This window comes from Urocitellus parryii, chromosome 6 (genome assembly GCF_045843805.1).
Source record: "Urocitellus parryii isolate mUroPar1 chromosome 6, mUroPar1.hap1, whole genome shotgun sequence".
Lineage (NCBI taxonomy): Eukaryota > Metazoa > Chordata > Mammalia > Rodentia > Sciuridae > Urocitellus > Urocitellus parryii.
Window position 1 is genome coordinate 96,353,621 of NC_135536.1, and position 16,631 is coordinate 96,370,251.

The 16,631-nt window shown below is 39.7% G+C and overlaps 1 protein-coding gene across 2 annotated transcripts in view; it reads left to right on the top strand.

Moving 5' to 3' along the window:
- Window positions 1-4,551: 4,551 nt before the first annotated feature.
- Slc27a2 (solute carrier family 27 member 2) overlaps window positions 4,552-16,631 on the top strand; it is a 38,671-nt gene continuing 26,591 nt past the window's right edge. For both annotated transcript variants that reach the window (XM_026393428.2, XM_077799834.1), the window contains exons 1-2: window positions 4,552-5,226; window positions 14,619-14,828. In XM_026393428.2, the coding sequence (XP_026249213.1) occupies window positions 4,749-5,226; window positions 14,619-14,828 (688 nt within the window). In that variant the 5' untranslated portion in view covers window positions 4,552-4,748. The remainder of the gene's footprint in view (window positions 5,227-14,618; window positions 14,829-16,631) is intronic.

Genomic DNA, 16,631 nt, shown 5'->3' on the forward strand with positions numbered 1-16,631 from the left:
AGTACTATATCAAGTTAGCATTTATTGAGCACTTAATGATACACTGTCCAGAGTTCTTGAAATATATAATTTCATTTCATCCTTATGATGACTCCATTTGATGGTACCTCTTTTTCTGGCAACAGAGGGTTAAGGAACCTGCCTGAACCACACAGTAGACCAGGACTGCTGAGATATAGTATAAAATATCCAGAGTAAGGAGAGATGAAACTAGAGAGCCTGAGTTGGGCCCAGGTTGTGAATGATTTTGAATCTCATGCAAAGGGTTTAATTAGAGGGCAGAAGATACACGGCAATACACTGAGCCTCTATTGTATTCCAGGTATATACCTGATATCATCAATCTTACAGCTCCCCCATTTGATAAGCATTATTAGCCCCATTCTCACTAACAAAACTCAGATACATTGTCATTAAAATGTCATTCTTTTATAAAATAATAAGCATCATAATACACTGTTAGGTTCCCTGAAAAACTAAAAACATGTTCTATCTTTTTTTGAGTCCCTACCTTTATTTTTTAAATGCTACTGGACTGAGAAGGGCCAAAATCGAAGAACCCCTCCCTTAAAGATATTTGGAGTGTAGAGGAATGGAGAGAACAGAGGTGGAAAAAGGCAAGAAGAAAGCTATAGAAAGGAACGTGCAGGGTGTTCTAGGGCTGTGTACACTAGACTTACTAAAGCCAAGTAGTCCCAAAAAGGAGCAACTGGAATTAAGTTTATTCCATTTTTAAATGTTTATTGCCTGATAATGTCCTTCTCACAGTAGGTCAATAAATATTTGTTAATTGAGTTAATAAAAAAAATAAAGTTTGAACTTCATTTTGTAGATCAGAGCTTCCCCATAAATGTGCCAAGAACAGATAGCCAATGTGCTAAGATTCTGATCACACTTCAAGGGAGTCAAGTAGGAGCCAAAGAGTCCAGTCATCTCCTGCCCAGGTCTATTCTAGCACACTGTACAAATACAGTTGTCTATCGCTACCATGGGTGAAAGAAGATGGGAAGCACTAAACATAACTGAGCATTGGAGATATTAGATGAAGGCAAAATTTCCAGGAAGACTATTGCTATGATTTGAATGTTTGTATCCCCCCCAAAAAAATTCATATGTTGAATTCCTAACCCCTAAGGTGACAGCATTAGTAGATGGGGCTTTTAAGAAGTGATTAGATAATGGGGATGGAGTCCTCATGTATGGAATTAGTGTCGTCATAAAATAGGCCAAATTTGGCAAGCTCTCCTAGGCTGTAATTGGAATATCAAAAGTGAAGATTATTATATATGATCATTTTCACTCTTATTCTGTATTTTAATATCCCTGCTGATGTATTTATGCTGATTTTTCATAAAGTAAAAATTTTATTTTAATGGTTAAAAAAAATCAGTAAAATAAAATGCTAACAGGAGCTCATATTCCCCTTCCATCATGTGAGGACACAGCTAGAAGATGCTATCTATGCCAAGCACAGTGGCACTAGCCTGTAATCCCGGTGGCTCAGGAAGCTAAGGCAGGAGGATCATGAGTTCAAAGCCAGCCTCAGCAAAAGCAAGGTGCTAAGCATCTCAGTGAGTTACTCTAAATAAAATACAAAATAGAGCTGTGGCTCACTGGTCAAGTGCCCCTGAGTTCAATCCCCAGTACTTAAAAAAAAAAAATGCTATCTATAAGAAAACAGGCCCTGTCCTAACACTAATCTTGGAATTCCTAGCCTCCAAGACCATGAGAAATAAATTTCTGTTGTTTATAAGCTACCCAGTGTATGTCATTTTGTTATAGCAATACAAAAAGATTAAAACAACTACTAACCAGGTGGTAGAGCAAAAGGTAAACTTGTTGGGGTAAAGATTTCCAAGGTATATATTAGGACATTTGCTAATTGCTTCCCTAGATTTATTTATTCTCTTGTATCAACTCTCCCTCATCCACTTTTAATAATACCCTGAAATTTTCCACAAAATAGTATAGGTGGAATTGACTATACCTCTACCTCCATGAGTGAAACTGACTGGCTTAAACCAATTAGCATTTCTCTTCCCCAGGTCCCAAGGGTTCAGGGTTGGGCACACAGTTCAGTCAGGGATTTTTTTTTTTTTAATGAAGTCGTCTAAGGAAAAAAGATCTTTATGTATCTCTTTGAAATTGACCCAGGAAGTATATATTCCTAAAGGCAATTGGCAAACATCCTTGGACCATGAAGGGAGAGTTTGAATTAGAACAGAGGAGGTGGAGAGGAGAGAAAGTGAAGGAGAAATTAAGTCCAGCTTCTAAGACATACATTAGGGATCACTTGAAGCTCTCAGACTGCTGGACCTTCCTGTTTAAATTTCTGTTTTTCTTTATGACAATTTGGGGCTTGTTTTCTTCACTTGCAACTGAAAGACAGTTGATATACAAGGTTAAAGTAAGTCTCAGGATAATAAGAAGAAAGTAGGCATCTTTGCTAATCCAGCATTCTTGATAGAGAGTAGCTACTCAAGGAAAAGAAAAGAGGGGCAGAAGGCTACATTGAAATGACTAGCCATAAAAAGAGAGGCACAGGGAAGATGGATCAGGATGAAAAACAAGAAGATGGGCCCTGACCTGCAACTTGAAAGATAAAGTGCACACCAGAATGGTTTCTGCCCCCTACTTTGGTTAATACTAATGACTTTTCCTCAGAGATGTTGAAGGTCCCCAATACATCCCCAAGGAAATGATGCAACCAGTCACTGGATAGTAGATCAGCTACAAAAAAGATAAGACAAGGCAAAACCTGCTTGAGCAGGTACCAGGGATAAAAAAGAGGGGGCTATAAATGGGAGGCCCAAAGGTTGTAAAAGACATTTTTTTTTAATTGTGGAAGAATAAAAGAATATGGACAGACACCTAGAGAATAGGAAGGCCAACAGGACATAGTTGCTATGTTGTTAAGAGTGAGCTAAGAGTGATTCCTGGGACTAAACAGATAACAGTTTCCAAAACTTATACCTTATTAACTCTCTTAATTTGCCTCTCTAAACTTCCCTTTCTTGTCTGTATTTCATAAGTATGAAAGTGTCACTTTTAGAAAATAATGAGAAATATATATATAAATACACACACACACACACACACACACACACACACGCACACGGGGATGACCCTAGCCAAGTGTCTGGGAGAAGTGTCCATTATTTGCCTTATAAGAATAAGAAGATGGGCCTGTGGCTATGGTGCTGCTTGTAATCCCAGCTACTTGGAAGGCTGAGGCAGGAGGAAGGCAAGTTCAAGATCAGCCAGGGCAATTTAGGGAGATTCTGTTTCAAAAATATTTCTAAAGGGCTAAGGTCCTAGCTCAATGGTACAGAATTTGCCTAGCATGTGTGAGGCCCTGGATTCAATGCCCAATATCAAAAAGAAGGAGGAGAAGGAGGAGGAGGAGGAGGGGGAGGACGAGTGGGAGGAGAAGGGGGAGGAGGAGGAGGGGGAGAGGAGGAGGAGGAGGAGGAGGAGGAGGAGGAGGAGATAATCAGGGAGGAGAGAGAAGAGAAGGGTAGGAGAGAAAAGAAGAGAATAAGATGGATGAACACAGGGCAGAAGGATTAGAGTAAACCACTGCTAAATTTAGATCCTGCCTCTCCTCAGTAGCAAGCAGTATTTGCTTTGTATAGAGTAATATTAAGGAAAATTATGAAAGGATCACACTTCCTCTAAAAGAAATGGCGTTCTGAGAAATGCCAATAATGTACTGTTTCTTTCGCATTGTGACAGGGCCACTTAATAATTAATTGTGTGTTCTGAAAACTTGCTGAGGGTGGAAGAGAATTGCTTACGAGAAACAAAATTTTAAAATAAATGCAGTAACGGCAGAGCTTGAGTCCTTGTGGCAATGTGTGGCAATACTTCCGGAGAAATCAGGACTCACGAGGTGGAAAGGGCCCAGCTGGAGTTGGGATAAGCTGTTTGTGACCATCGCTGGCGCTTTTGTGCAAGCTTGAAGTCTTTTCTTCAGGAGATGCCTGAAAGTCAAGGCTGCGGTTGGGCGGGGGAGCAAATCTGAGAAACAAAGAGACACCAGGCGGAAAGCCCCTGGGACCAGGACGGAGAGATGGGACTATGTCTTGGCAGTGGCACCTGGTACCCGCTATTAATAAATAATAGGGCAGTCTCACATTTTTAGGATATTTTATTGATTTAAAACAAAAAGTCATCACCATAAGCCACTTTATTAGTGGTAACAATAAATAATTAAAAGCCCCACGCCTGCATTGGCTCCTTTAATCTTGTCAACACCCTCTATTTGAGCCTATTATCACCGTTAGACAAGAAAAACTGTGGCTCTGAGATGTAAAGTAAGTACTTTGGTCAAAATGCAAGGAAGTCTAGACCTGACCCCGGACACCAGACTACGGAGGGGCAGTGGCAGAAACCCTACCCCCGAACCCGCCCCCAGCAAGTCGCAGGGTCACCTGTCTCTCCCCAAGAGAAGCTCAGGGGCGGGCCGGGAACACAGGTGTCTGCGTCCTCAAGGGGGCGGGCGCAGCCTGCCGATCACGCCCAGAACCCCTGGCAGCCGTCACACGCGCCACACGCCAGAGAGCCTGCGGCGGTGTTGGCAGCCAAAGCGCTTGGTTGTCACCACAGCCTCATCGCTAGCCCTCCGTCCCGCAGCCGCGCGCCCGGCGCAGCCTGTCCGCTGTCCTCTCAGAGTCCACCCAGCCGCCAAGCTGCACGCCCGAAGCGCGCCCTCTGCCCTCGCGGGGACAGAGGATCCCACCACCATCATGACCCCCGCCATGTACACCATCCTGGCGGGGCTACTGCTCCTGCCACTGCTGGTGAACTTTTGCTGCCCCTACTTCTTCCAGGATATGCGCTACTTCCTGCGGGTGGCCAACTTGGCCCGGCAGGTGCGCAGCTACCGGCAGCGGCGTCCGGCGCGCACCATCCTGAGTTCCTTTCTAGAGAAAGCGCGCCAGACCCCACACAAGCCTTTCCTGCTCTTCCGCGATGAGACGCTCACCTACGCACAGGTAGACCGGCGCAGCAATCAGGTGGCGCGAACGCTGCACGACCATCTCGGCCTGCGCCAAGGAGAATGCGTGGCGATCTTTATGGGCAATGAGCCGGCCTTCATCTGGCTGTGGCTGGGTCTAGCCAAACTGGGCTGTCCCATGGCGTGCCTCAACTACAACATTCGCTCAAAGTCTCTGTTGCACTGTTTCCATTGCTGCGGGGCAAAAGTGCTGCTGGCCTCACCAGGTGAGCTTCAAACTAACCAACAGGACACTGGGGGGCTGCCCAGTGCCTTAGCGAAAAATAGGCTGCATGCAGCATGGTGTAAGGGAGCTGGAGAGAGAGAGATTTAGATTGGAACTGTAGATGTACATAGAGGGCTACAACTTTTCCTTTCAACGCAGTTAATGATCATTAGAGAACCACCAGTGTTGGGGCAATGTGCCGGGTACCAGGTTAAGCACTATGGTTCTCCCTAGTAAAGAAGTGAGGGATTAATTTCAGGACCTCTGCAGAAACCAAAATCCTCTAATATTCAAGTCCCTTATATAAAATGGCGTGGTATTTGCATATAACCTAGGTATAATTCTACCATATACTTTAAATCATCTCTAGAGTACTTATAATAGTGAATACAATGTAAGTGGCATGCAAATTGTTCTTAGATGGTATTGTTTAGAGAAGATTATGAGAAAAATAGTCTGTACATATTCAGCACAGCTTTTTCTGAATATTTTCCTTCTGTGTTGGTTGAAACTGCAAATGCTGAAACCAAGGGTATGCAGTGTCCATTGTATACACAGTGTTACTTTCAATTCTCACAACAGAGAGGCGTTACTTGTGGGACTTTTATAGATGAGACTACTGAAGCCCAGAGAGGTGAAGCCTCATGCTCCATGTCATAGAACTGGAGGGCAGGGGCTTAACCACATTCCACCTCCAAATTCCAGCTCTTTACCAGTACCTACACCATCTTCATTAAAATGTAGAGGGTCTTGAGCATGAACTTGAATGGATCCAAAGGGACAGTTCTCACCCCTGCTGCTTGATCAGCTGTGTAATCTTGGGAAAGTCACTTCTCTTTTCTGTCCTTTAGTGTATTTCTCTGCCATGAGGCAATCTTCAAAGCTACTTCCAGTTCTCAAGTGCTGTTAGTATTCATGGCTTCTTACTGCAGAGAGAAGGTGACCCCACCTGATGCCTAAGGAGAAGACTTTGCAAATCTGCTAAAGTGCCCTTCTGAGCTCCATTGCATTTATAAAAACAGGAAACCCCGTTCATATGTGTATTTGCCTTTCAGCGAGATTCGAAATGATATATGTTCATGTTAAAGTGGTGTCCAGGTCAGGAAAAAGCAAAGGACCTCTTAGCTACAGAGTTGATGGTTTCCTCCTCCCAACAGCTTGTTTCAGAACTTGGCACTTTCCCCTCTATCACCACCCCCTACTACCGGGAAAAAGCTTTAATTTCTGCACTCTGGACCAGGGGTTACTTCTCTGAATCAGTAATAGGATGCTTAACTAGACGCTGACTAAAGATATAACTAAGAACAGAGGGAACCAAGAAGCCCCATCTTTTGGGGATGCCTTTCTGTGCCAAGCCCTATACTGGATGCTTTTATTACAATGTGAGCTGTTATGTGAATACCCCCTATTATTAACAGTTGAGGAAACTGAGGCTTAAAAGTCCAATCTAGATCTGTGCAACTTCAAAGCCCATGTTCTTTCCTTCCTCATGCTGTCTTCCTCTGCATTCATGTAAATTGTTCTTACTGGAAGGGATCAAGCATCTGTTTAATCTACCCTTCTGCTCATAGCTAGGGAAACTAAGCTAAGCAGTTCATCTAGCTTCCCAGAAAGATAAAATGTCAATTCATTTATATGAAACCAGAAAAATTATATACCTGTTTCATGTGGCATAAAATAAATTATCCAAAAAAAATGTCACCTTCATATAAAATTTCAAAAACAGAGAGATGGTTTTAAAGGGAGCCAGATTATTTAAAGGGCATGGTCCATTCAAGAAAACCCCCAACAATTTCTAGTTGCCTTTGAAATGAGATGACTTTAAAACTTAGTAAGGAAGACCCTCTTACATACTTAGAGGGAAGTTATTAACACAGTAATCTTTGCACTGTGTAATCTTCAGGAAGCACTTAAACATTATTGCTTCCTTAGTACCCCAGACACTCTTGGAGAGACTTCACAGAGCTCATTTTTTAATTGCCAAAGAAGCTCCGATTAAATGACTATTATAGCATTTGGTTCTCTAATAAAGTCAGAAATACTACTGAATACAAGTTGAGAATCCCTTACCTTCAATGCCTTGGACCAGAAGTGTTTCAAATCTTAGATTTTTTTTTCAGATGTTGGAATACATACACATAATGAGATGTCTTGCAGATGGAACCCAACTCAAAAAAATTCATATATGTTTCATATGTATCTTTATACACATAGCCTGAAAGTCATTTTACAAAATATTTTAATATGTTTGTACATAAAGAATAGTTTCATGGTGTAAAATTTTCTATTTATGACATCATATTGATACTCAAAAAGTTAGGATTTTAGAGCACTCCAGATTTTCAGATTAGGAATGCTCAAAATGTACCTTCTTCCCCATCAAGGCAATATTCCTCCACCATAGAGTATTGTGTTTATGTGGGAGTATTATGAAATCCCCTGCTCAAATTAAAACTCAAACCAGACTTTCCAGTAGTCCTACAGCACCCTCTGGTAGTAAATTGACCTTTGAGAAAGGTCACACATTTTTTAAAAATTCAGTGTGTCTCAATCACTGAGACACCTTTGCCCATAATGCAGAATTACGCTGACCTAAAACAGTTACTGCAAAGAAAGCAACAAAGTCCAAAAAGGGTGACAGTGCCCACGTGTTAAATGGGCAAACTAACCTTTGAGAGAGGCTACACGTTTGAAAAACATCTACTTTTTCCAAATTGCTAAGATACCTTTGTACATGATATACTCTGACCTAGAACAGTTACTGTGAAGGGAATAACAGAGTCCAAAGTCACATATTTAGTAGATGTGCCCATGTGGAAATGTGATAAATGGACTAATTCTTTGGAGTTGGAAAGGATCTTAGAGCTATTCTAATCCTGTAATCCTTAATGAGTACAAAAATCATCATTTTTCAAAACAGAGTCCTTACTTAATTCATCCCCAAATTTTGATTTAATAGGACTGCAGCTGGACCCAAATAAGCCCCACCTCAGCCCCAGATGATTTTTGAAGCAAATGAACTGAGAACTAGACTTTGATAATCAGTCTAGTTCCCACTTGTTTTATAGCTGAATAAATAAAGGCCCAAAAGTATGCTATCAGTTGCTCAGGATCATATGGATAGTCAGCAACAGAAAGCTGGGGGCAAAACCCAGATTTTTTTTCCTCACATCTAGTGCATGTTTTATACTATCAATCATCTGAACCTGATACATAAATGTGAATTTGATATTTGATACTTTGAATTTGAGCCACATAGCATGTGAGCTCATAAGAGTTCTTGAACTCTGTGTGTCAAATCCTGTAGTACTTCTATGTAAAAAACCAGCACAGTGGCATTTATCATGGGGATTGATCTAGTTGTCATGACTGTTGGGGACTCTTAAGGCTTAACAGAGCTCAACTCTTTCAGAAGTTTCAGTATCCATTTACTTCTTCTGAATTTACTATATGTACAGGAAATCAAGGCTCACAGACGCGTCTCTGAATCAAGCAGAAGCATTTAATTCTTAAAGAAAATGATTTTTTTTTCTGTTTTACATTTGAATCAAAGTGTGAAATATGATATATCAAGAACTATGTAATGTTTTGAACAACGAACAATAAAAAAAAAGAAAAAAAGAAAATGGAGCTAGAAAAGTGCTGTGGGAAGGGGCATTACAGGCAATAGGACCAGAGGTGATTTTGATCAGGTCCATAATATCATGAAAGACTTTACTAAATAGTTACATAAATTAAGATTATCAGCAGTCTGGACTTTAATAATAATCATTTTTAAAGCTGATTATTGAAAGATCCTAATGTAAAGAAAATGGGGACTCAGAAAATCCAAGGAATGGCCGAGAGCAGTGGCCTCCCTTCCATGGAAGGAGATCATTTCTTAATGCCAGCTCTAGTTCACAATTAAGGCCTGGAGATAATCTAATCTCTACTCTTCTCACCTTCCTGGGTTGCTCAAGGAGTAATTTAGATAAATTGCTTCAATGCACTTTGTTCCAAAAGCTTAAAATTCTCTTACATGTCTTTGAATAATGACCTAATAATACCTAACACATAGTAGGTACTCAACAAATGTTTGTTGAATTAATGAGTGCCACTACTGTGGTTGGTTTTAACAAGTTTTCTTTCCTGAAGCTTAAGAATCATTGAGTTGGTAAGGAGGCATGAAAAGTGATGAAATAAAATCAAATATACCCAGATATGAGAAAATCTTTTTCAATCTCCCCCAGGCCCAGCCTCACCTTACCACAGACTTGCTTACCTCCCAGTGGTTTTCCTAATCAGTGGGTGTGTCCAGCCCTTCTGGCAGTAGACTGCGGGGGAGAGGTGCTCTCTCTTGGTCCCAGTGCTGAGAAGGAGAAGGTGGTGAACATGGGATGGGCTGGGAACACTCTGGGATTTATGAATAGATAGTGAAGACTCTACAGGAACAGAAACCCAGACACCAAATGAGTAATATATTCTAGTACTGAGATTCCCAGCTCAGTAGCCCAGGGTCTGAATGGAGGGTTAGGTTAAAATTGCCCTAAAACATCGCTCTTCTCCCCCTGCTCCTAACTAAAGGTTGCAAAGGAGATGGTTGTACAGCTTCTTACAAAAACAAACTAGCATATTGCTGACATGTGGGAATGTAGTCCCCTCTCCTTAGAAACAGGAAGGAGGTAAAGAGGTGAAAGCAAAATAAACTCTGAATCAGCTGTTAATGTTATCAAATCTGAAAGAGAAAGGTAGTGTTCACATTATTCTGCATGATGAGTAAATAAATAAGTGGCCATTATTTGGAAAGGACCTCCCACAGCTCTGAGAAATAGGGAAGTAGATACTTGGTAGACAGGCAGAAATGCTTGTGGATATCAAATGTTAGCAATTATGTAAGGCCTTGCATGACCTCATGATAAGGAATTATCCTTGATTCCAGGGGTATCTTAGAAAACAAGAATTCACATAAGCAAGAACTTTGAGGCAAATGAAAAATAATATCAAGTAAATTATTTAATTATATAAATGTGAATATATATATTGCTGGTAAATTTTTACTTACTCCTGATGGAGCTGAACCTTAATATCTTTTTTGACCTCAGGTGATTTTTGAATCAGGAGGAGAAAGGGGAATGAGCATGCCTCTATTTGAAGAGAATTCTAATTCAGAGGGTGCTGTGCAGACTAGACAACAGGTTATCAAATACTATCATTCCAAACTACCACTGGTACAGATGCAGAATCACAGTTACAAATGACATTTTAGGAATTATTCTCACACTGTCTCCCAGGACTGAATCAGCACTACTTTGTGGTTTGGATATTTTTTTTAATTAACTAAAGAGCTAAACCTTCATTCCTAACTTGCTTATCTACCAACCATTTCACATTTGTCCTGAAATTTTTATTAGAACACATCTCCTTTTGCTGCCTTCTTTTCAGATTTTACCTTATTAGTAAATATTTCTGTGCTGTTTTAGTTCAGTCCGTTGCCATTCAGGGAAGCAAGCTGGTAGCAGAATAAGCTACTAGAGTGAAAGTTTTTCCACTGGAAAACTGCAGATTTAACCTATTGGTGACAAAGATTGATTCTGCCCCCACCCACCCTCTGTCTCTGCTTTCCAAGAATGAGTCTGTGTAGTTAGATGTTTTTTTCTTTTTTTCCTTCTTCTACATAAATAGGTAAAGGATAGCAGAACTAGTATGATTTTATTTATTTGTTTATTTATTTATTTATTTATGTTTTAAGAAAAAGAAAAAGACAGACTTGGTGGGGATCTTGTAATCACTCATTTTCTACCACCTAAGTGTGTACTTCTTTCTCCGAAGGTCTACTTCAATTCACAATTTAAAACTAGATTCATGAGAAGCTGATGGATTTACTCTGTGCCCTTCAGGCAAACTTGCCATGAATTTTATTTCTCAACCAAGCTTTTAATATAGTTTGAGGTTATGCTGTTCATTAAGAAGATGAACAAAAGATAGTCTTACATTATTCAAGACAGATCACATGCTTTAACAAACACAGAGCAGAAAACAAAGTCAATCCCTTTACCAAAATTTGAGCCTGAAAGGTGAGTATAGGGAAGCAGGAATCCCAGAATCCCAGTATATTTATTTTCTTGTTGTGTGTAACCTTCCATATAGAGACAGCTGAGCCTCTGTCCTCATCTGTAGGAACAGGGTGACTGGTGTCTAAATCACAGGGTTGCTATGAAATTAATGTGAAGTGAGGTGTGCAAAGCTACTATACAAACAGTTCTAAACAAACGCAAAATGTAAAGCTTTGTTATCAGTAACAATGACAGGTGCAGGGGGTGCTGTGATGCAGTTCACCATTCAGCTTTCTCTTTCAGGACTGGGGTACAGTAAAGGACATACAGTCCCCAATATCATACAGTCCAGTAAAAAGCCGCATATACAAACGATTGTGTTACCCAGGGGACTGTGATGAGTATGGTGGGAGACATAGCGTTACACCTCTCTCAGCTGCAAGAAGCTCTCATCTGAGAGCCTTTCCAGGACTTGATCTAAGTTCAAGAGAGCCTCTTTGCCCAAGGTCAGGTGCCACACCTCCACGCCCTGACTCCATTGACTATTTGAAGGGTGGAAGGAAGAACACCAGCCATTTCCCCTAAATTGGGACAACCCTGAAGGACCATGCCAGACCCAGAGTCTCTGAAGGATCAGAAAATCAGCCAAGGTTCAGGTTCTCATTCTCTCCCATCTGCTTCCCTTGCAGCCTCATAGGTTCTGTTCCCAAGGCTTCTCCTACATTCAAATCTCTGAGTTTCAGAGTCCAAGGGAACCTGATCTGTGACAAATAGAATTATTTGAGCTTCTATGTCCTGGTTGCTTGCCATTCTTATGTAAGCAGACCTTACAATAAGAAATTTTTAAAGATTATATGTGAAAGAGGCAAGCTTGATATGGTAGTTCTAATCATACCTATAAAAGACTGGTTGTTATAATTACATATCAACTAGATCATTGATTCACATTCAGAATTTCCTTTAAAATTTCAGTTCTTATATTAACATCTTTAACTCAAGGGAGGGAAGTCTACTCCAGTGTGTCCTAATATGGTGGGCAAGCCACTGGAACCTCAAGTCAACACCCAAATAACAAATTTTACACCAACAGCCTTGTGGAGATGGAGGTTGGCAGGGATGGTGGCCTTCCCTTCAGATGAGATGACCTCTGTAAGTAGGAAAAGATCATAAACTAAATGCCTAAGAGGGTCCTTATCTGTATGCAAGACATAACTATCACAGAAATTATTTCATTTTATATTTTATTAAATGTTTACCAATTCACAGTATTGTAAGATCTGAATCCTTTAATAAGCCTCTTTAGCTTATTCCTGTCTCTTCCACACTCATACAATACATTGTGCAGATTTTTTCCATTTTAAACATTTATTGAGTACATATTTTGTGCTGAGGGTACAAGGATTAAGTTATGTTTCCTTAATCTCAAAGATCTCATTGTCTAATTAAAAAGAAAAATAACTGAGCCACCTCACACTCAGCAACTAAATACCCTGGGAAGCATATGCAGGACCTTTTGGAAGCTGGACAAAGGAGCAGACAATCTTGCAAGGAAAAGGCAGGTGACAGAAGAGAGTTGTCTCTGGGCTGAGTCTTGAAGGATAAGCAGGAGTTTGGGGTTGATGGGGGTGGGGGACTGAGAGGGTACTCTAAGCAGATGGAACAGCATGGATAAAGGTCATGGGATGTGAGCACATGAGGATCTATAAGGACTTCCGCGTGTGTAAAGGAAAGGGTACCAGAGGTAGAGAGTAGGAGATGACATCAGGAAGACCAGCAGGGATGAGACTGTCAAGATCCTCAGGATCTCCCAAATACAGTGGATTCTATAACAAGGAATGATCAGCCATTGAGACATTTTCAATAGGGAGGCACCAAGAAGATGGGCAATAGTGAAGCCAGGAGGTAAATTGGAAGCAGGGAGAGATTAGCAGCAAGGAGATTGGTGAGGAGGCTACTGCAGTCATCTAAGCAGGGAAGAGTGAGGACCTGAACCAAGACAGTGACCAAGGATGGGAGGCTACCACGCTGGTTTCTACAATAGCCATATTTTGGGCAACTTTTCTAAAGTACTAAAGGATTAGAGAGCAGCCAGTGAAACACACTATAGTACAGAAAGAGAATCAGTGTTCCTGGGACAGAAAAAAAAAAAAGGAAAACAATTTGATGGAGGTTAAAAACAGAATTGAAGCAAATAGTACATTAGAGAATAGAAGCCAACATGAAACTCTAGGAGAGAACTCTTCCAGAAAGAAAACTTGAGGATAGAGTGTTTTTTTGGTTCTGCAGTGAATATTCACATAGTCTAATCATCATGTCCATCCTGATTATTGGTTTTCGGCTTCTATAGCCAACCCATGGACAATGCTGGGAAAACAGAATTATGACCTCAAAATAGACTTAAATTCTCTTAACCTAGACAATGTGAAGTGAAAATATTAACTGTTGGAGTGGACAGGTATAAATGGGGGCAGGGATCAAAACTGATAAGCCAAAAAGGAGCAGGAAAAGCACGTTTTTTGATGATGGAAAAGTAATTGCCAAAAGCAACAGTCAAAACCATTGAAATGGTTGCCCCTAGGCACATGTTTAGCTGTGAGGACAGTTGGGGTAAAGGCCTGTTGATTTTCATTATAAACCCATTTGTACTGTTCAGTTTATTTTTTACCAAGTGCATGGGTCCTCTAGCTGCATCTATCTGTCCCAGTGATGCTTCTTGTCTTAGTGAAGATAGCATACGCAAACATCTAAAAGACAAAGCATATGAGATGAATCAGGTATAGCCACCCAAGGTAATTCCCTGGGATATTAAGTCACCTTCCTATTAAGAATAAGAATATTTGCTTGAGTGGTACAATTCAAGATTACGTAAGCTTATGTGCAGTTTCATCTTATCTATAATCTTTGCTACTTGGCTTGCCTCCCTACTTTCTGTTTCTGTTCTCCTTAATTTTTTTTCATCACTGGTTCTGTGGGCACATATTAAGAATACTTAAATTCATTTCTGTTTATTTCTAGATCCATACACCAATTATTACTTTAAGTTATGCACTTATATTTCTTGATTTTTACCCATCTGTCCATTTGGGTGTACTTTCCACAAAAAGTACAGATTTCAACCAACCATCTGCTGTGATTATGAAACTGTCAAAACTCAAAGTTCTCTCAAACATTGGAATATTGTGATTTTTTTCTAATGCAGCAATTTTGTTTTAAAAATGTTTAAAAATGCATAACTATAAGCATCTCTTGTCCTATCCAGACATTTTAGCAAAATTTTACTGGACACAAAATTATCATGAAGCTTATTACACTAAATAGAAACTTGACAGACTAATTTGTTTGTTTGTTTAATTAAATTAAGAACTACGAGAAGCTGTTGAAGAGGTGCTACCAAGCCTGAAAAAAGATGGTGTGTCCGTCTATTATGTAAGCAGAACTTCTAACACAGATGGCGTTGACTCTTTCCTGGACAAAGTAGATGAAGTGTCAACTGAACCTATCCCAGAGTCGTGGAGGTCTGAAGTGACTTTTTCTACACCTGCCTTATACATTTATACATCTGGAACCACAGGTAAAAAAAAAAAAAAAAAATGAAGGGAGGATTCTCAAAGAAATGGACCTTTCCTGAAGGAGTTAAATGTTGGCTTAGGTTTTTAAATACTTTCTTTGGAAAAACTTATCAGATAACTAATACTTCAGGGGATTTAGCTCTTTGCTCATGGGAACTGATCTTATTGCACTACATATGATCCCTTTTGAGTTTCTCCCAGGTATGCATAGCTCCCCCTCCTCAACTAGTACAGAACAAATAAAGAACTATGAAAACTAGTTAGGATGATGGATGAGATTTTTAATACTTGTTGTATTTTGATTATACCATATCCAGAGTCCATATATAAGGTCTTTAATTAAAATGGAATACCAGAGGACAGTTATGGGGAGGTATTTATATAGTTGTTTTGACCACTGTTTTCCCATTCAGCACTGACTTGAGCTGTTTGGTGCTGTGAATGTAGGGTGACTTTAGTGCAGGGCCTAAAATACTGTATTTCCTCAAGTCTAGAATGCCTTCCACTGTGTATCATTTTATGAGCTACTAAGAAAAAGTTGCCAAAAAAATAGTGTTATTGAAACACTACTACATGGAACAGGCAGCAACAAGTGTTATATGTACTAGGCTCTGTTTAGGAGCTTTAAGACATTTGTTCATGCAATTCTCCCACCACTCTTGGGTAGTATTCTTACTCCATTTTACAGATTCATAAACCAATAGATTAGTAACATCCCATAATAAGAAGTAGAAGTATCAGGATTGACCTTATAAACTAACTCTATGCAACTCATGAAATTGACAGCCCTGGTGGCAATACTTCCAGGTTCATTCACGTAATAAGATATTCAGTGCCTGCTCACTCTAGACCAGAGAAAATGTTACCACACTGTAATAATATGAAGTTTGAGGGCTAATATTGAAAAGAAGGGCAGGAAGCCAACTCCAGCATGCTGATCATTATTATTAATAATACTGGGAATTGAATATGTAAATCTTTTATCTCTTTTGGTTAAAATTTTAATTTAAATAAGCAGATAATACATGCTTCTATTCTCATTTTTAAGTAATCAAACATTATGAATAAAGCTAAAGGTTGCTTTGAGCCTTTTATCTCAACACCAACCAACAGGAACAGTTTCCTTTGGTTTGGCAGGCGCCCCTGTATCCATCTGACCTTGCAATTTCTAGACTCTAGTTTAACCTGAGTGTCAGCTCCCCTTAGCCTCTTTTGCTAAATATCCTTCAATAAATAGGGAGGGGAAGCTGGGAATGACATAATAAAGCGAATGTCTACAGTGTGATGTTTATCATTTTTTTATGTGTTGAAACGTATATATGCCATGTCAACAGAAAGGTAGATGACCTAAGTGACCCATTGCCTCTGTTGCAAACAGACACTACCTTAACATATGGGATTTTTATCTTAATTTCTTCATAGAATGGCAAAAAATAAATCATGAAGTTTAATTCAGGGAATAACTGAGATAAAATGAGCTTTTGGTTAGTAATGGGAGTACAAGTCCTAGTACTAAATAGACAAGTGTGAAACTTCTTCACATGACCTATCTGGGAAGGAAATAGAAAACCCATGTTAGGAAGAAAAAATAAAACACTTCCTGACTGAATCCTATAATTAAGAATTTATTTTTAATTAGAAGACAGTAGGATTTATGCTGATCTTACTTTTTTCTGTATCTGTGAATAAAATATTGCTAAGTTACTCGTGTAAACATTAATTAAAAGAATTTATTTGAGAAATTGGAAGGCAAAATGTTTTTCCTTCCAAAGGAAGTTATTAGCACAAAATTATATGAAAATTCC